The sequence below is a fragment of the Harpia harpyja genome, chromosome 15 (assembly GCF_026419915.1).
Source record: "Harpia harpyja isolate bHarHar1 chromosome 15, bHarHar1 primary haplotype, whole genome shotgun sequence".
Lineage (NCBI taxonomy): Eukaryota > Metazoa > Chordata > Aves > Accipitriformes > Accipitridae > Harpia > Harpia harpyja.
Genome location: NC_068954.1, coordinates 10,517,428 through 10,538,368, shown reverse-complemented (window position 1 = coordinate 10,538,368; position 20,941 = coordinate 10,517,428). Strand labels below are relative to the sequence as shown.

The window sequence follows — 20,941 nt, the reverse complement described above, 5'->3', positions numbered from 1 at the left end:
TTCAATAGTCGCTAGTGACTGTGGGTGGCTGAAACAATTCAGCTGAGTCAGTCAGTGCTTACTGAAGATCAAGAACAGCTAAGCCTTTTCTACTTGGGCATCGAAAGCCTAAGACACCCTAAAAAAAGTAGTCACTACTCATGATCCCAGGCACTGAGAAACTAAATTTGCTTCCAGGCTTCAGTAGTTGGAAATGGTTTTGGGAATTAAGTGAGAAATTTCATATTGAAGTGAAGAAAATAACTGCCTGAAAATTACTGGACAGGTAAGCAAACCCAGATACTAACATCAGCAAGCTTTGATTCAATTATTGTTTCTCAAGTTGTTATTGTTTATGCCTTAGCGGCATTTAGCACGTGACACCTTCAGATAAGGGAAGAAGGAAAGAAAACCCTATTTGTGAACATCATGATTGAAATGTTGGCTCTTTTGGTCTTTACGCTGCTATAACTGTACCTCCTTGTAGACACAAGTGAGCTCAAAAGCAGTTCCAGACACTGTAAACACCAATGTACTCCAGAACAGCACATCCAATGGACCCTGGTGGCTTTATGTTTTGTGGTGGGACCCTGCAGTGTCCAGTAAAGTGCCTACTGTAGCCGAGACTGTTATCAAGGCATTCACAATGTCCCTCTGTCACTTGGATTTCCTGAGGAATGCACTAAAGAGGCACTACAAAGCCTCTTCCCTCTACTGAGGCACCTCCTTCACGAACTGCAGAGGCCTCTCCTCCTCTGTGAAATTCAGCTGGAAGTGGTCAATGTTCAAAAATGTCAGGATGAGGGGACAGTGACACCGAACAGCCTTATTTGTGTAGAAAACTAGGCTAAAATCTAAATAACAAAGGTACTACCAGCCATACCTGATTATACCAAGAGGGTCTAACTCTTCTTCTTCCTCCTCCTCCTCTTCTTTTTTCTCCCCTTTTTTGGCATTTTCCACTGATGACAGCTGTGAGATTAAGTCAGGTGTCTTCTCTTCTTTGAAAAAATCCAGTGCCTCATTTTCTTCATCTTCTTTCTCCTTGTCATCAGGAATGTTTTTTCCCTTGAAGTCAATGGCACTAGTAGATTTTGTTCCTGCAAAATACAATAACAGTTCAACATGCACATGTGTCGAGGCAATCCCAAGCACAAACACAGGCTGGGCAGAGAAGGGATTGAGAGCAGCCCTGCAGAGAAGGACTTGGGGGTGCTGGTTGATGAGAAGCTCACCATGACCTGGCGATGTGCATTTGCAGCCCAGAAAGCCAACTGTATCCTGGACTGCATCAAAAGAAGCATAACCAGCAGGTCGAGGGAGGTGATTCTCCCCCTCTACTCCACTCTCATGAGACCCTACCTGGAGTACTGCATTCAGCTTTGGGGGCCCCAACATAATAAGGACATGGGCCTGTTGGAGCAAGTCCAGAGGGCCAAGAAGATGATCAGAGGGCTGGAGCACCTCTCCTATGAAGACAGGCTGAGAGACTTGGGGTGGTTCAGCCTGGAGAAGAGAAGGCTCCGGGGAGACCTTACAGCAGCCTTCCAGTACCTAAAGGGGGCCTACAAGAAGGATGGAGAAGGACTTTTTACAAGGGCATGTAGTAACAGGACAAGGGGTAATGGCTTTAAACTGAAAGAGGGTAGATTTAGATTAGATGTCAGGAAGAAATTCTTCACTATGAGGGCAGTGAGGCACAGGAACAGGTTGCCCAGAGAAGTTGTGGATGCCCCATCCCTGGAAGTGTTCAAGGCCAGGTTGGATGGGGCTTTGAGCAACCTGGTCTAGTGGAAGGTGTCCCTGCCCATGGCAGGGGGGTTGGAACAAGATGATCTTTAAGGTCCCTTCCAACCCAAACCATTCTATGATTCTACGATTCCTGACTGTCCCTTCTAACCACTGATGTGTCACTATGTGTCTGATCTGTTTACTGATTTAAAGTAGTTGAGAAAGACAAAGGAAATGAACTTTATCTGAGACATATCAGTACATGTCTAATCTGCTTATTTATGTTCCTTCTGCAGTCAACAGAAACAACAGAATTTCCATGTGGTGATTCATCCCATCCAAATAAAGTTGTCTGAGAAGGAGTTTCCCTCTAAAGTGCCTATTGCTCTCCGCTGGCTACTGAGAGACAGTAAATACTCTGCTTAGATGTAGGTAGCTAACTTTCACATAGCTAGGTGAGATAAAGTCCACTTTTTGTTACTAATTTAATTCATTTAGGCTAAAATTAGAGCATTGGACAGCATGAAAAAGTTTCCACAGGAGCTCTTCAATTTACACTTAAAAATGAAGCCTGAAGTTCTAACTCCTTTCAGTATGCAAGATCCATCCAACTGAGCAAATTCAGCAAACTGAAACATGTGCTTTGACCAAGTCTTCTCACCACACTTGTTATGTGCAAAGCCCAGGAGAATGACAAGAGAACTATTCCTTGCTGTGGAGTCTCTGGATGTTCAGGAAAGCAATTTAAAATAATGAGACTAGCTAGAAATAGGCTAGTGAAAAACATGATAGATAGAATTTGTGGTTTGATCCTTTTGACTGTTAAAGTAACATGGCATGGGAGACTCTCACCCAGCTTTTCAAGCTTGCATCTGCCAAATCACCCAGGGCAGACTTCATTGACTAAACATGGGTGTCTACACTGAGCAAGTGGTCTTATGCTCCCCTTGGAGGCAAAAGAGTGCTGGTTGGGGTAGGCAGTGAATGTTAGGATGCTGCTTACCTTATCCCCACAGTCATCTGTGTTTTACCATGCTGATTCTCCCTGAACACCCCTGAATATATCAACTATGTCTCCGGCACTTGTAAGGAAAGTGTACTCAACTAGCTTGAAGATCTGCAGTGTATGTACTGAATTCCACCTGGTTTGGTAGGGTGAGACTTATATTATTCTAAGGCAGATTTTGATGAACAGATCACATTACTTGCACCCAATCTGTCCACAGTATAAAGACAGTCCAGACTAATTCAGCTGTAGACATGTGCACCATGGTTAGGTTAATCAACATGCAAAGGTTCATCAACATGAATTCTGAATTCTCTGTGCAAGAGGTCTACTTTCAAGAGAACACTGCCAAGGAAAAAAGAAAAAAAAACCACCAAAAAAACAAAACAAAAAACCACTCCAAAACCTTATTAGCAAAAGGATTTTGCCAATTATTATGCAGTTTTGCCCCCCTTGACTTTAGGAAGCTGCCAGTCTCACAGTACTTCTAATCTGGCCACACTTGACACTTGCAAAATCGGCTGTTCACACATGGTGACTTGCTAGCACCTTGCAACTTCACTTCCTTAAAACTAACACTACACTGAGAATCCTGCAGAACACCAGGCTGCAGTATTCCCTGCTCAGCAGCTCTCAGCTGAATTAAGAGCAGAGAGCCCATCTGTTCCATTCATTCAGTGACTCTTTGCTATGCCCAAGGAACATAAGAAAGGAACTGTATGAATCACTGGAAGAGGCAACAAGAGCTGGACATGAGGCTAAGGAAAATTAAAAAAAAAAAAAAAAAAAAAAAAGGCCAGAGGATGGGTTTAACTAAAAAAGTTTGTCATTTATTCAGATCTTTCTCAGGGTCAGTAATTTGCTTTAGAACCCTGGTCTGCAAGGCCTAACAATTTTATTAGGAATGAAAAACACAGTGGAACAGTTTATCACTAAGGGAGACCCTGCACTGTCTCTTTAGGGTCCATCTCTCCACTGACAACATATGATTATTTAGCCTTCTAAACTTACATGTTCTGAATCACAGCTTAGGTATATGCCTAAGGGAAATCAGAGACAGTGGGATAGATACCTTCAAAACAAGCATTGTGGTATCAACACTTCTGAATGAGGTGTGTGTCCTCTGAGAGGAGGGGAAAACACTAGCAAACATGACTATGTAGCACTGTAGATGCACAAGAGGGTATTTTCAGTGACAGCCTTTATTCTGGCATTCTCTAGTTTTTGACTACCTGAGTCAAGAACTTAGTAACACTTATCAAGCACATTCATGGGAGAGGGGACACTCACATCTTCTAGTTACCTAAAAATTCCAGTAACTCAGGACTTGTTGCTAGATCCTCATCTTTTGAGATGAATTTCATTATATCATTGAACATAGCTCTTCGTTCACAGATGTCAGATTCCCCCACAAAGAGAACTTTTCTAGGCAAGAGCGGAAGAGAAGCCTGTGGATATCGTGCCGCCAGTCTCTGGTAGAGCTCCTCTATCTCGCTGTACTTCTTGGAAACCTGCAATGAAACATGCTGCCTGAGTAAGTTTCTTTACAGGGGAGACATGAGCAGCAAAGAAGCAGTTACAGGGGAGACATGAGCATCAAAGCAGCAGTTTAAGTGCTGTGAAGCATTAAACCTGGAAACTGAAGTGGAAAAACATGTATTACCAAGGAGCTTTACATATAGCCTAGTAAAAGCCTGTTATCTACACAGTGAAACCCCAAGCATTGTTGCTGGTCTTCTAATTCTGTTATTAAAATATGCTCCCTAATGGAACTGAAGTTCATTGCCAGATACCCAGCATCCATTTGTCTGACTCATCAACTAATGAAATACTGGGAAGGTCAATCACTGCTCCAGATACTTTTCTCTGACAGCAAAAATCCTTGCCCGCTAAAAATGAGCTACACAATGCCCAGCCGTGAGAGACGGGAGGGAAGAGAAGCTCAGCCAGGTAGGTATGTGATAGAGAGAGCAGCCCGAACCTTTTCACCATTGAGCCAGAAGACCCATTTCTCAGCCCTGGTGGGCTTCAGTGCCCTTCTGGCTGTTAAGGCCTAAAAAAATGGAATGTTTGCTGCCCTGCAGAGCACCTACTACAGAAACCAAAGGGCAGAGACCTCAGTTGACCCCTGACTATTCAGTTTATCCATGAGAAAATAAAAACCAACAACTTGGCCATGGCCTACAGGTTCTCATACAGCAAGAAGATGCCAGCAGTGAATGGAGTCATTCCTTCTGCAGACAAAGACAGGAAGCCTGAGGAGAAATAAGGCCCAAGATATTACAAGGAAAGCAATAACCATGGGAATGCTGGTTAGAAATGGTGTGGCTTCTATGCCACATTAAGTTTTGAATTCAGTACCTTAAAAAAATCAACACACAAACCCACACACAAACAAAACACTAAGTGATGTTACAGGAGCAATGGAGAGTGACTGCCAAGGTATTATACAGACAATATATTCATCATGGCCCTCCATGGCACCATAATCTATGAATGTGTTTCAATGAATACAGAGTTAAATTAAAAAAAAAAAATAATCAAAAAAACTACTGCTAGTGGAGTACATATGGCACAGATCCTCTGCTAGGGTCCAGCTCTTATCCTCCTGTAACACATGTTGGTGAACTCTAGTGGAGTGAATCCTAATTAATACTGCAACATAAAAGATGGAGAGACTCAAGCACCACATCTTGGGATGGAAGAAGGCAGAGTTCTTCCACCAACACAGTGATAAAAGTAAGTCAACCCAACAAAAAGCACAGAAGTAGAAGGGAAATGAGTTATAGATTAACCCAGAACCCATGAACTGCATCTGTCCTAGCAAACTAAACAGTATCGGGCATATTCCCAGCCACTGGAACCTAAGAGTGTCTGTTAGGAACCTTGTAGTGTCTACTGGAACCTGACAATGTCCAGCACAGTTTTGAGTCTGGGCAGCTAGCACTCCCCCAGATAATTTTTCAGCCCAAGATTTAGCCTGGTGCAGAGACCACGCACTAGCCAGTTTGGGTACCGATGCCCATTGCAGGTGGTAAGAAAGTTTCGTACTATGGATGCAGCCAGACTGAGCTAGCTGCCCTCCAGGCCAGAGAACAGGTCCTGACATTAATAGACACACCTTGACTAGTTTACTAAATTAGATGTAGGCATAAAGAGCAATAACAACCTTAGCTTTCATGCTTCCCTGCCTTTTGCAGTAATTATCAACCAAGCTAGCTGATTTGAAAAATATTTGCATTTCAGCTGTACAGTGGTCACTACGGGTTCAGTGTCCAGTCACAAAAGGCAAGCAGCTCTATAAGAAAGATCTGAAGCACAAAACCAAACCTGAGTCGACAGGGGAATGAAAAACAAGAATTTTAGACTTGTCTCCTGTAAGCAACACAGGTAACTGTGAGGAACATTGTGCTCCACATGCAGGACCTGACATGCAAGTCAGCAGCCAAGCCCTAAAGTGATGGCAATAAAGAGATGTTCCCAGAATAAGACAATCCTCCCTTTGAAAGATACCCCAAAAAGAGAGAGGAAAGCAATTCTGGAATTTTTGATTTGCTGTGCATTTCTAGTTTGCTAGGTCCCAGTAGCACTCTGAACATGGCTATGATACCAGAGCCCCGCCCAAAAATACTGTGTAAGCACAAATGTAAGGGCAGTAAGGAATTCACTGGTACTTTTTCAAAAGAATAAACAGTATTACCCTCCACCCAGGAAAAAAAAAAATCGAGTCTGATTTGTGAAAAATGTTTAACATCTAATTAATTTCAATGATAAATAACAAATTAATATCTGAAAGCATTACAAGACAGCAGCCAAGCAACAAGACTATGCCAAAACAGCTTTAAAATACTCAAAAAGTAACACCGAAATGAGACATACAAACTTGTTTCTTTCCCCACTTAATTTTCATCCTCCTCCATCAAACTCTGTAAATTATTCATAAATCTCAATTTATGTCTAATTACACCATTGAACCTAAAGTACATGCACACCCTCATATCCTATTGCTAATTGAGCCTTTGTGAATCTGCGTGGGTTTTGAACAACAACACCAACCATAACACGCGACACAGCATACAAAGTGTGATAACACTATATCCAAAGCATGCTAATATGCTAGCCAAAAGCTTGCAGCACACCATGCAAGCTAATATCCAACAGTGTGGGGATGCCCTCTGCTGGGATAACCTACCACACAGGCAAGATGTTAAACCTCCAGCCTAAACCATTCCCCACTTACCTAAGCCCAGTGCTGGCCCCTGCAAGCCCCTGCCAGCTGAGACTCTTCACCTGCTGTCCCTCTGCCTTAAATCCTGGCTGCTGCTGGCTCTTCTGCTGCTTCGTTCAATACTACTGCCATCTTTACCTTGGTTTTGGTGCTGGAAATGCAGCAGTAAGACTGGCTGAATCCAACAACCTCAGACTGATGCATTTAGAATCACAGAATCATAGAATGGTTTGTGTTGGAAGGGACCTTAAAGACCATCTAGTTCCACCCCCCCCTGCCATGGGCAGGGACACCTTCCACTAGACCAGGTTGCTCAAAGCCCCATCCAACCTGGCCTTGAACACTGCCAGGGATGGGGCATCCACAGCTTCTCTGGGCAACGTGTTCCACTGTCTCACCACCCTCATGGTAAAAAATTTCTTCCTTATGTCTTACCTAAATTTACCTTCTTTCAGTTTAAAACCATTGCCCCTTGTCCTGTCACTACAGGCCCTATTAAAAAGCCTCTCCCCACCTTTCTTATAAGCCCCTTTTGTATACTGAAAGGCCACAATAAGGTCTCCCCGGAGCCTTCTCTTCTCCAGGCTGAACTGCAACTCTCTCAGCCTTTCTTCACAAGAGAGGTACTCCAGCCCTCTGAACCATTTTTGTGCCCCTCCTCTGGACCTGCTCCAACAGGTCCATGTCTTTCTTGTACTAGGGACCCCAGAGCTGGGTGCAGCATCACAGAGGCAACACAGCAGCCTTACAAAGCACCAGCCAGACCTCGCAGAGTGTATTTTCCCAGGTCGAGTCCCACACATCACGCAGAGCATTCTCACACCTTTCCAGTCAGGAGGCACTGCTCTGCCATGACAATATCGGACCCTTTCAATTTGACGTCCTCTGACAATGTTCCAGAAGAAAGACGTATTAGCATGTAACAAAATTAAATCTTGCTTTTCCTGGTTACCACTCACAACCTTTTGAAAGCAGTTGATGGATCCTATGGCCCAAAATGTCAGGATAAAAAATAAATGCTGCTCTAAACCCCATTTGATCAATCCTATTAAGTAAACAAAGTCCCATTTGATTAATATTCAAATATTTTTCTTCTGCTGCCTGTAATTCCTCTAGGTCTTGATCTCACAATTATCCTCTCCCCCTCCATGCCTCTAACTGAACTCTGTGCATACTGTGGAGCTAAACCCCCACCACCTGTAAGTCAGCCTGAGCGCACGCACTTCAAGGAGTTCTGTCAAGTCACAATATCAAAGGCTCAATCTACTTCACTTCAAAAGAGTTAATCATGCAAATACGGCAAAGCATGTGCATATTTGCCAGGTCAAGACCCTATTTGCCTGTAACAATTAACATCCAACATAGAACTTAAAGAGAGACAGGGATGGGTTGAATATTTTTTGCACCAGGAACAAATAAGTAAGTTGAATATGATCAAAAATACCTAGAAGGTTAAGAAAACCACCGGGAAGTTCAAAGTGAAAGCCTGAAGTTTGCTACTAATCCCTCAAATCTCACGCATGTGCCTTGTTCCCTGCTTCAGAGAACCTCATGCATGAAAGTACACACACCAGAATAGGTGTAGACTAGGATACGAGCCTGGGACTCTCAAAAGTGCGTAGGAGAATTTGAACCCACTCAGTATTAATGGGATTTAATGCCTCCTTTCCCTTTAATGCTCCTTTTAATGCCCTATTTCTGACCTCAAACTTGTCTTCATAAGCTTTGTATCTACTGCAAGGATTTCAGCAAAATGGAGATCTTGGAGCTAATTCAAGCCCTTTGTCCAGCCAATGCACACTAGTGAAGAACACTCTTGATTTTATAGTATTTCATGAAAAACATATGGCTACTGTGACTTTCTTTTTACAAAGCCCACTTCTTAACACTGTCAGAAAATGGAGATACAGCAGCATTGTCCTTTAAAACAACCACTAGCTTTGGATACAGGAGTCAAAAGCATCACTTCTCGCAGACAGCACAAACGAAGCTTTCACTTGTACACTCCCCATTCAAGCCACACCAGAATTAATGTTGCTTGGTGACCTCGTGGGTATGCATTATGGTAGATTTTAATTACATGACCACATGCTGTTCTCCCCATCTGTTTTGCCCAGCAGAAGAGCAAGCACTCTAATATTTCTTTTTAATCAACATGAATTCTCAACGGCTCCTGAACCTATTGCTACACCGAGCAGGAATATTTTTTCCCCCTCTCACATCACAGAGGTTATAATGTGAAGGAATTTATCTTCACAACACACCTGTATGGTCAGGAAATAGCAACTCTAACGCACAGATTTTGAGGCCCACAGAAAGAAGGCCAACATATGCAAACAGACAATGATGAAAACATAGACGAATACACACCCACATATTTACAGTCCCTCATTTTATGAGAGGAAGACAGTTCTATAGTAAATTCCTCCCAAAAATGTGCTGTGCCTGTCAAACACCAGTAGTTATTTGTTCAGCTTTGAAAAAGAAAGAACTTGACTAACAAATGTAACTTGTAAAAAAGAAGCAATTAAACTGGGAGCAGATAGAAAGAGAAGACACTGTAGGCTGGGTAGATTTTTAATAAGGCTGGGAAGACAGAAGTTACTTGCTAGAAAAGGTAAGGTGTGGCTATAAGAAATGCATTTAAGAAAAACAAAGCCTTTTCTTCTTCTCACAGAAAATGGCAGATCTACAGGCAATAAATAAATATCACCTTTGCAGCAGTACCTCTGATGCAGTACCAAAGATAAAACCAATTTCACTCTTTCAATAGGGCAAGAGTATTCTGACCTTTGAAAGAAATGCAGCTGATTTTTCCTTCAATTATGAAATACAACCACAAGGTTAAGCAGTTCTACAACCCATTTGCCCTATTTTACAAATGGCAGTTCTTTAATTAAAAAAACCCCTCCAGTTTCTAAGAATTTAGATCTGAAAGTAGTCTCAGAAGTGAATTTCTTCTTCTGTTAATGCTTCACAAACATTTCAGTTAGAAACGCAATGATACTGATTTTGCATAGTCCCATTAAGACCGGGGAACAGAGAACTCTGGATTGTTTAGACCCACAGTAAAGGGTAGTAACTCCACGGGTCAGATGTGAAATCTTTTTGACATTCATCTGGTTTTGGTCATAGGCCCTTGACATGTCTCCATCCAGCGTGATCTAATCACAGCCCAGAGATCACAGCTAGCTTAGAGGATGCTTCTGTCCTGCACACCGTCTTTTTCCAGTGGATACAGAGAAGCTATTTTAGCAATAAATGCTGCTCAGTCACATCCCTGCCTGCAGTTGCTCACAGCCTACTGCACAGAAAGCCAGTTTCGTTGCTGCCACCTAGGGCACAAGAGTGTGTCGGGCAGTCACTTCAACTGGAAGCAGGTGGAAGAACAGCTAGACAAGCAAAATCAATTTAGCTAATATTTGAGGGAGAGAAAGAGGGGAAGGAGAAGAAGAAAAAGAAAGACAAAGGGTCTCAAAACACAGACCTGGCTCCTGAGGTAGCTAAAATTGGATTAATGTATCCAGAGCCAATGAAAATCCTACCACACCTACCTGCTTTCTCAAACCTACTTGTTATCTCATTCTTCGCTGCTGTTCCCCAGCCACCTGGTTCTCTTACGCTTCACCTGCAAACTCTCTTGGGAAGGGTCATGGCTCTTGTTTGTGCTGGTACAGCATCCAGCAGGACAGGGCACTACACAGACAATACGGGTGCAACTCACCTCACCTGGCAGCCACAGGGTTGGGACTTGCCTCCAGGTTAAGACAACTGCCTACATGCAGGAGGTGTCTCAGCTTTCATGACAGTCAGATATAGTCACTACATTTTGGCAAGATGTGACTGAAACTCAACTCATCCGAAGTTGATGAAGGCAGCTAGTGGTACCTTGGATAGTGGTACCTTGGATGGTGTACTGTATCTCACCTCACTCTGTTTCAGAGTGGTGCCAATGCCTTTATGTCCTGTCACATCTGTCAGCCCTGTGCAGACACCGAGGATAACTCAGGGTTTCTCAAATTGTACCAGCTGTGTATGTTATGCAAAGTGGATTCCCCCCACATGTAGATGCTCAGCTACATTCTTCTCAACAGTACTGCACTGACTGGGATGAGAGCTTAGAAATCCCCAGCAAATGCAGACATCCAACCATACAGAGCAGATTGTTCTGCCTAAAGACAGGCATCTCATGCCATCTGAGATGCTTTGGGGTATCCAAGGAGCTTGTGTGGGGCAGGCAAATATCACACAGGACCTATGAAAGACTCACATCCTTCTGAAGGCTAGGTGGAAAATCCCAGGGCACCTCTGGTGGTATAGACAGTGAGTTTCGTACAACTCAATTGAGCCTTAAGCATTTTAGCCTGGAGCTGAAGCCCCCCACCCCAGCTGCCTAAAATGTAGAATGCTCTCCCTTTACGGTCAGAGAGGCATTTCCAGAGGATGAGTCACCTCATTCCCCTTCTCCCCATTGACTATAAAAGCAGGAACAGACTCAGACTAAAATATCCAACTTACAGAGAGATAAGTTAGGACAGGTGAATCCTTCTGTTCCTTCCAGTAATACATACAGATAAGATTCATTGGAATGAATCGATGCAAAGCATCTATCCTCCAACCTCCCAGCTCACAGTTTTAAATTACTCTCACACCAAACTATGTAATATATCAGACTTAGTCAGCTGAAAAAAATGTATCTGATGAGATAAATGTTATTCCCATCAGACTACACCAGTTTTCTTCTTCATGAAGAATGAAATGTCAGGAGGTCTGAGCAGAGAAGAAATCAGAAAGGTTCATTTCACTTGAGAAGAGCAACTAAGTGCTGAAAATCCTCCTAGAGAGAATGGACATGCAAACAGACAATCTCAGCAAGCAGGGGGGCCACAGTAGGAAGTCTTTTTCTCCTCTTTATAAACAAGCTGATTTTATCTACTTTTTCTTAAGCTAAGCAAAATGTTAGATGACAATAGCCTAGTTTAACACCTCAGGTTTAGTCAGGTTCTTTCTTGCACAGAGCTGCATGGAAATATCACATAATATAGGCAGGCATTGCTGCAGAAAAAAAGTGATTCTACATCCCCTCTCTTATCTGCCTATGTCTAGCCCTTCCCCTGTCCTAAACCAAACTTTAATGGGGCTGTGCAACTCACAAGCTCAAGAAACAGGTGTAAGTTAGTACTAAATAACAAACCCCCAAATACCCATTTTTAGCCAGGAGCAGCTCCTCAGCTGACATTACAGAATAGCCACATGACACGGGCACACAGAAGGAAACGCTGCAGGAGCAAGAACAAGCAGTCAGGGCCAAGGAGGGAGAACAGAACAGACTCCTATGCCAGCATTGCTGCTTTTACCATAAAGTTATATATAGCATAAGGAGTGCAATAAATGTATGAGATATCCTCACCATGCACCTCTTCACAACATTGGCAGATGTGGCTTTATCTGCAAATCACACTGTGTAAATATCCATTTATCAGCTATCTTCTACGGATTGTGAGTTACACTAGGGCTAATGGTCTACCAGGTAACCGCACACTCACATCACTCTGACATTACAGTTATCCCCAAAACATCTGAAGAGGGCAGATGTTCACAGCATGCAACAGGGTGCACCCCCTTAGAGTCCCTTTATAGTCAATGGACAGGGAAACACACTTCTTGGGAGTGAGCAGATCTAATGAAATGTACCCTAAATGCACCTTTTTCCGTCGACTCAATAGACAGTCCCATGTAAGACAGCTCAAGTGGACGTGTGCATGCTATAGATGACTTAAAACAGGTGAAATGAATCTTGTGCTATGTTTTCAAACCTTCACTCTGCAGGTATCATGAAAAAGACAATCTAACTCAGTAACATTTTATACGGATGCTTCCTTGTAAAACTCTCTTACTAAGGATTTTAAAAACCATGTCAAGGCTAACAAATCAAGGCTAATAGGTCACGGCTAACCTACTGCAAGATTAATTCCTCTTATTGCCCCACATGATTCCCTCTCCATTCAAGTAAACTATTATATATTTATTTCATGTTTATGTACCAAGTCCCAGTACTGATCCATACATCAGGGAAACTAATTTTGTAGCAGGACTTATAAAAAGCTTAACTGGTTTCTATTTGTTGACCCATAATGCAAAATGCCTTAAAGGCAACAAGAAACAGTCAATGTTGCTTTGAGATCCTGGAATAAAAATTTCAATTAATACATTATAATATTCCTATTGCAGGAATGGTACAGACTGTGTTGTCCTACCAAGGACCTTGACCTCTGAAGGCTGTGATGACAAATTATCTGCTACATCAGGACCAAAATAATCAAAGCTGATTAAGAAAAAAACCTGATCACTAACACAGCACTGATTAAACATTTACCATAAATTGAACTACATCTTCAGGCTTGTGCTTTGCTGATTTGAAGGCAGCCAGTCGGGTAACAACGACAATGTGATACTCTACATGGCCAGACATCATCTTCCCATGGATTTCCTGGTATTCCGGCACTGACAAATCCAGCCCCGTGTGCGTATTCTGAATTTGCCTAGGGAAGAAAACACAGATTTCAGGCGTTGGCACAAAGACTTTTAAGTGACCGTCTCCAACGATCCAGTTCAAAGCTCAAGAAAGTCAGTGCAAAGACTCCCACTTCAACGGGACACCAGTCAGACACCACCCCAACACTGTTGCTACTCTGCAACAACACAAATTTGGACATGGCCTGCTTCCTATATTCTATCCCAAAACACCTGACACTGGCCATTGCAGACAAATGCCAGGAACATAGCATTTCTGGGAACAGAAGATGGGGATTCATTCAGAACAGGACTTCACTCACAGGAGTTGAAGGTGTTGTCCTACCCAGCAGGGCAGATGAGAAGAACCCATGATCTCTCATCACTGCTTGCTTTGGAGCAAAGGTCTGTTCACTACAATTCACACCAAGCCCTATCCACCTCTCCTTTGTCTTAGAACATCCCCAGGAATGGCAGAGACAATAGCTGAAAGGGGCCGCGAAAGGAAGAAGGATCTTGCTTGAGTGCAGGGACAACTTGACGTTTATAAGAGCCAACCAGGGAACTAGCTTAAAGCCTGAAATACAAAGAGAAGTTGCTGGAGCAGACTGCTGGGCCTACCACACAGTTTCCATCTGTGGAGGTCCCTGAGGAAAAATTAGACAAACACCTATCAGGACTGAGCAAGTTAAAGGAGTTCATGATCTCTTGGAGCTGCCTTCTGGTCTTGACTGATTGACAGTCTTGTTCTCAAACAGCAGAAAGGGTACACTACCTAAAGTACTGCAGCTTTCCCACAGAAAATCCCACTGGAAACAAGACCACCTGTCCTTTCATAACTAGTTAAAGTAGACAAAGAATCACAGCATTAACCTCTGAGAGTTGCCAACAGTCACAACCACCCATGGCCCCTCTTGGAGGAAAATGCAACAAGGGAGCTGCTGGTACAGTTTACTCGATGCAATTTCTTCTCCTGCCAGCTTCAGATCCACTGAACATCATCATCTCCCTGGATTCCCATCCAAGGAATTATTTATGACATTTTTGCAAGAGGAATGCCAGGATCGTATTATAGTGCTCATGCATCAAGAGTAAGACCAAGCAGCTGCTGTTGGGGCACAAGAGAACAGTATGTTTAATGAAATAAACAGTCCGTTTCAATAGACTGGAAACCAAAACTGATCAGCGATCCTTTCCCCAAAGCTACCCCTATGCCAAGCCACAGCACACTCACTACTGCTGTCGCTGGAACCAAGCACTCTGCCAGAATCAGAAAGAAGTTTACCATCCAGAGCATTGAATACTCTCTGAACACATCTCCGAGTGCATCCTTCCTATGTGTTAGTGAATGTTTTTTAATGAAATCAGAAGGGACTGTTTAAAAAAAAAAAAAACAGCAATTTTATTTTCATTAAACATTTTTTCTGCCTTTTTTTTTTTTAACCTTAGCTGTATGGGAAATGTCAAGTCCCATCTTCCCTGGACTTCCTGTGGATTGCAGAGGTGTCTTGTGGAATTCTTGCCTTTTTCTTTAGGAAGTTTAGATTCATTAACACAGGTGCCCTTCACCTAAGGATACATGAGGCGTACAAACTTAAAATATACTTTAAAGAGGTTTAAACAATCTAGTTTCAAACAAAGTTTCAAAAGAGTCCTCTCATCATGTCAAAACTTGACCAGCTCTTTTGAAACTTGAGTTTTCCCAAGAAGGCAACCTCTGAATCTCCAACGCAAAAGTGAATAAAAAGCTTTTTAAAGAGAGTATCTTGAGAGTTGTCTATAAATTGGATAGCAACAAACAAGGGCACAGGCCCAATTTTCTACCTAATCCTCTTTGCGAGCCATGTTTAAAACATTAGGGCTTTAACAACAGCTCTACCATCGCCAAGATTTTATACTAGGTACCTTAATGCCACTCTGTTTCCTCTGATTCCATTTCATTTTCTGCCAGCCAAGGACTTGAGTTTACACTAACAGGCAAAATTTTGTTCTCAGTTACATGTTGTCAGGCTGTAAACACAGAATCAATAGTGCTTATGTATAAATACAGAGGTGCCTGGCTTTTACACAGCAGTCTGTTGAGCCCGTAACAAACAGCCATTATTTGAAATGTCTCCTTAAGTGGCAGCCAAAATGCTGACTCAAAGGACACCTGCCAGTAAAATCAGCTGGATCTGGGTTTTTTAAAATATACCTGCAGCAGAGGAAATGCTCTCCAGATGTGTAGTCACTCAGAAGTCGTGACTGCAGCTATAACAGCAAAATAGTCTGTCAGTACTCAGGAGTGACTTACTTCTGTTAACAAAGCCACAGAGTATAAATGACAAATTAACCTGCTTCTCACCTCTGATGTAAATAAAAGGAAAACCACCAGTAAACCATCCTTCCTGAATGGTCTTATTTAGCTTAAAACACCAACCACGTACAGGTGTTCTGAGAAGACACAACTTCACTGTAAGAGCTGCTGCATCAGAGAGTTCTAAAAATGTCAGGAAGTTAGTAAGTACCTTATCTACACCCAGGGTTTTTCTTTTAAAGTTAAAAGTCTGAGCTAAAATGACTGCAATGGAAAGTGATTAGAGGTAGGGGGAACAGCTACATTTTTGTTTCTTTGCTTTAGGCCTTGTGATCACTTTCATTATCATCTCTTACAGGAAACCTACCCCTATTATCTCTTCCAAAGCAACAGGATTGTGTTTTTTTTAAATATAAAAATTATTCTAAATAAACAGATATCAGCATGGAGGCCAAGAGATAGAGCGTAATATCCAAAGCACACAGTAGTTCTTGTAATGCCTTAGTTTCAAAATAAGCAGCCCCAGTGTTTTAATTCATTTGATACTGTTATTGTTGTTACTCAGACAGAAGCAGTACCTACAAATCCCAAGACAGAATACAGTTTCATTGCATTTGTCACATCAAACGCAATTATTTTTACACTAGTAGCTTTAAAAAAGAAGCAAAAGGAGAAAGCTGCTTAAATTGGACACACACATTTATTGCTTCTACTCTTCATTTAAATCTAGCTCGTGTATCTCCAAGTTACGCTTTTGTCTACAATACAGACAGTTCAGGGGAGACGTGGGCACACAGTTAACTTTCCTAATGTGAATCCCTTCACCTGAATACAACGAGACCATTCATACCAGCAACACTGTGCTTGCACAATCGGATCATGCAGGATCAGCACGGGACGGAGGAAGGGGAGGCTATATAAAGGTCAGAACAGAGCAGTTTCCACTGAAGAGCCACAGTTTTTCATTCCTGTCTTTTGATTTGCTATAATATAGAGGCTTTGTACTTTAATTAATCTGCTTTCTGTGCTGAAAGGCCAAGATGGGACAGGGGAAAGCAGCCATTGCAAGCAAGAAAGCAAAGTAAGGGATGTTAAGTGCTGTGACCTGAGAAACTTTATTCCAGTGTCTGTGTGGTCAGGAGAGCGGACTCTGCACTTTCCGCCTTGATAAAGTCAGCCCTACCAGCAGCACCCTGCTCCAACAACCTCTGCCCAAAGGTGACCAAACTGTGTCGACCCAGGTCATAGTAAAAGGAGAAAAAACCTGTACAACTAGTTTATTCATTAAGTGAAGGCAAAACATCAGACACAAATTAGCCAGCAAACATTTTTATTTCTCTGTATAGTCCAACTACAAGTATGCAGATTATTATTTATTTATATTACCATAGCAACTAGGAATCCCATTCCCCAAACCAGTATGTATAGAGTGAAAAAGGTCACAACTATACAGCTATCTTATCTCATAAGCTAGAAAACACATTCACTTGCTAAAGCCTTAATCCCACACATACAGATATATCCAATATTATCACTGAGAGCATTCCAATATCAGTGGGACAATTTGCAAGTGGTAAAGTCTATTGACTGTAAAATAAGTCCAGGTGTTCAGATTTCCATTTCCAAGGCTAAAGCTAATACAAAGTCAGACCTACAAAATGCGTATGTGAGTTAAGTCAGATATGTTTGAAGGTTCAAGGCCACTGCTCCAAAGGAAGTCAGGCCCTGATACAGCCAAATATTTAAGGATTAAAATAATGGCTTTGATGTTAATGTGATTGAAATAGTTGCTACTTATGTCCTAGGAGGTAGGGTGCGAGTGTCAGGACCTTGCTGAATCAACACTTCTGTTTCTCATGTCACATCTAATAGGGAACTGCTTTCACGTGGTCTCAAATATCTTGCGGGGGTAAAAAAAAAAAGAGAGCGATTTCTCTATAAAGATTGCCACAAGCATTTTCTTCTTGAGGGTTCATTCACCACATCTGGAAAAATACAAGTTTTAAAAATTTAACGCAAGTGAAAACAGCGCCTCTGCACCCACCTAGGTCATGGTTTCAAGAAGGTGGGAAAACAGAATAAACTTATTTTGCCCATCGCTGGCCTAACTTCAGGCCAGACGGGCTCCCTGTGGCCTGGTGGACACGAGGGACGGGGCGCGGGGCAGGGCAGCAGGGAGCGGGGGTCAGCCAAAAGCACTGACGACCTCAAAGACGCCGGTGTACGCTTCAGGACGAATTTTAATTCCTTCTGACCCACCTCGAAATACTGACAAGGACAAGATGTTTCTGGAGTGCGGGAGCACGCATTGTGTCCCCAGCAGCGTCAATGTGGAAGGGAAAGGACCCTAAGTTACCACAGGAGGAAAGGGCCGAACAGCCGCCGGTGTTACACAGGACGGGCCAGACAACAGTGAACTCTCCCGGCTGTGAAATACCAAAAAACTCGAGGAACCGCACGTATCCGAAGCGTCCCGGGGGCAAACCCCCACACCAGCAGCCCGCCGCCCATCTCGGCCTCGCCTCAGCGCCCGCCGCCCCTCGGCCTCCCCTCAGCTCCGCCGCCTCCCTCAGCGGCCGCCCCGGGGTCTCCGTGAGGCGCCGCTCGCCGCGTCCCTTCCCGCGCTGCGCGGACGGCTGCGCGGGCCTCGCCCCGCGAAGGGAAGGCCGCGGCGGGCGGCTCCGCGGCGGCAGCAGCGCCCACAGCGTCTGGCCAAGTTGAGGCGGGCGGCGAGGTCGCTGCTCTCTGCCCCCCCCCACCCCGTCTCCCGGTACCTGGTGGTGACCAGCACGGCGGGCGCCGGGCTGTGCTGCATGGCGCGGGGAAGCGGCGTCGCTCCGGATCGGCGCCGGCCCGGGAGGAGAGGCCGCGTCCGGCCGTCACGGGGTCCCGCCTTCCTTCCCTGGGGCTGGCAGCGGCCGCCCTGCCGGATGTTCGCCGGCGGGCGGCTTTGGTGCAAAACGGTGGCTGGGAAGGGCGGGTGGAGGAAAACGTCCGGGCCGGGGCAGAAAAAGAACGGCCCGGGTCGTAGTCGGCAGGATTCGAACCTGCGCGGGGAGACCCCAATGGATTTCTAGTCCATCGCCTTAACCACTCGGCCACGACTACACCGACGGGCGGCGACTGTGGCACGAGAGCCCCACTAATTCACCCCCGCTCCCCTCCTCTCCTCCTGGCGGGACCGAAGCGTCCCCCGAGCCTCGGGGGCATCCGTGTGCCTCCCTCCGCCCTGGAAACGGCTCGCACGCATCTCTCTGCCTTAAAACAACCAGGAGCTCAGCCGGGCGCAGGGCGCTGCAAACCCCGCGGCCCTGGCCACGGGGCTGCTCGGAGGCGCTCTTCGCTCCGACCTCTGTTTTGGAAAGAAAGCAGCAAGCAGCTGCTCCCTCTGCTGCCCCGCACCGGCACCCACAGCTGCCCTGCGGAGCCCAGCTTCGTTTTCGTGCACCTGGGTGCTTTTTTTTTTTTTTTTTTTTTTTTTTTTTGCCGGTGCTTCTCTGCACGGGCGTGCAGAGTTTCTGCAGGGAAGCACAGAGAAACAAAAAGCTTCACGCTAGGCACAGCTTTCTGCTGTCTGGTGCTCACGCCTCAGTATCACAGCAGAAACCTAAGGAGATGCTGGGGAATATTAGAAAAGTGACAGAAACCAGACGCTGCTGCTGCATCAGTGCAGCCGTCCCAAAAACAGGCTCTGCACCCCGAGGGGGTAAGCAGCGGGGTCCAGGTCTGCCCCCAGAGAGGAGCAGCCCCTAAAAGAGGACCTGGTGAGTGGATTAGGACTTTTCATCCCAGAAAGAAACAGCTGGAGGAGTTGGGGATGCGAGGGAAGTCTGTAAAAATCAAGAGACATCCAAAGTTGGCAGATGTGGAACAATCTTTTGCTGCTTCTGGTGAAGTCTGGAGCATGAAACTCGTGAATCAAAGCAAACAGAAAAGGGAGACTTTATAAGTGGAGTTCCTTCCTAAATCCTGGTTGTTTTCTCCCCCTGGCTTTTGCCACTGGAAACCTTTTGTTAAGCAGAGTGTAAACACCACCACATGGCTGCAGCCTTCCTGGCACAGGAGTTGCGTTTGCCAGAAGTGCTGCAAGCCACTGGAAAATGCTTTTGAAACATGAATCTTTCTCATGTGGCCTCTGAAGGGTTAAAAAGCTCTGGGCTGGAGTTCCTGAAAGCGTAAGTATATCCTGAATAGTTATATGTCTAAATGAGTTACTTCTCTAATGGCATTTTTATCCCTGGTTGGCTTCCTGGATAATTTTATTCAATTTATTCAGATAGTAATAAGGAGTAAGCAGCTGGCAGTTTGCCGCTTAAGACAGCAAAAATAGAGCAGGACCTGAGCCACAAGCCCCTGCTGAGGCAATGCTTGTCACACTCTCTGAGCAGTGTCCATCCAAACGTCACTGAGTGCCTGTGAAGATGCTTCAAAAACGGGGTCTTTTCTCCCCAAACAGAAGGGTCTGCTTGGCCCCAGTACATTGCTGGGGTCTGTCTTTGACCTGGAGAGGTTCTATGCACTATGTCGGTATGGTCATGAAGAAGTCCAAGCGCTGCCTATTTATCTAATTTCTTAGCAAGTCTCATCATACGTGGCATTTTTATAACTCCACAGTCCATATCATCAAAAGCATCATGTAGTTGGAAAATAAAACAAATGCCTCAGTGTTGCTAATCTCTGAAGTTGTGGAAAGAACCAGCTGACTTACCCATGAGGTTAGGGTAGGGTCTTTCATCAGGTGGTAACTGTGAAGAGTGAATCTCGGCATAAAAGTTGCACAAAAATCAAACCTGACAGAAGAAAACTACAATATGCTCATAGAGCTATCAGCTGGAGCTGATCAACAATCTTGCCTTTTTCAGAAGCAACATCCCTGAATATTTGGAGTTTGATTCGCATATTGCTTTGGACACTACGTAGAAAATTTCTTCCATTTGACCCATTTCTTTTCTTTTTTTCTGGCAGAAAAGAGCACATCGATGAGTGGTGGCCAGACCTTGCACCCAGGACATCAGGCACAGTGGCACTGGGACTCGTTAGTGTAACTGATCGTCAACTGGAAACCCGCAGGGGAAGGCCTATGGCAGAATGTGCAGCAAACCTGAGAACCAATACCAGTAACAGTCATCACTAATAAAGTTATGATTTTCTACCAATATTTGGGTTCCCCTCAGCTGCTCCTCTCACC

The 20,941-nt window shown here is 44.3% G+C and overlaps 1 protein-coding gene and 1 non-coding gene across 3 annotated transcripts in view; both read right to left on the bottom strand.

Annotated features, from left to right (window-relative positions):
• The window catches only part of HS1BP3 (HCLS1 binding protein 3), a 54,617-nt gene extending 35,892 nt beyond the window's left edge, over nucleotides 1-18,725 (bottom strand). Inside the window, exons 1-4 of one of the 2 annotated variants that reach the window (XM_052809638.1) lie at nucleotides 18,528-18,725; nucleotides 13,321-13,486; nucleotides 4,020-4,227; nucleotides 863-1,079 (exon numbers count right to left, since the gene is read on the bottom strand). In XM_052809638.1, coding sequence (XP_052665598.1) covers nucleotides 863-1,079; nucleotides 4,020-4,227; nucleotides 13,321-13,486; nucleotides 18,528-18,568 — 632 coding nt within the window. In that variant the 5' untranslated portion in view covers nucleotides 18,569-18,725. Of the gene's footprint in view, nucleotides 1-862; nucleotides 1,080-4,019; nucleotides 4,228-13,320; nucleotides 13,487-13,780; nucleotides 13,958-18,527 lie in introns of those variants that run through there. The other variant, XM_052809637.1, reaches the window with a different exon arrangement.
• A 54-nt stretch (nucleotides 18,726-18,779) lies between these two features.
• TRNAS-AGA (transfer RNA serine (anticodon AGA)) lies at nucleotides 18,780-18,861 on the bottom strand. The gene has a single exon. It is a non-coding gene; the product is annotated as a tRNA-Ser (tRNA).
• Between the last annotated feature and the right edge of the window lie 2,080 nt (nucleotides 18,862-20,941).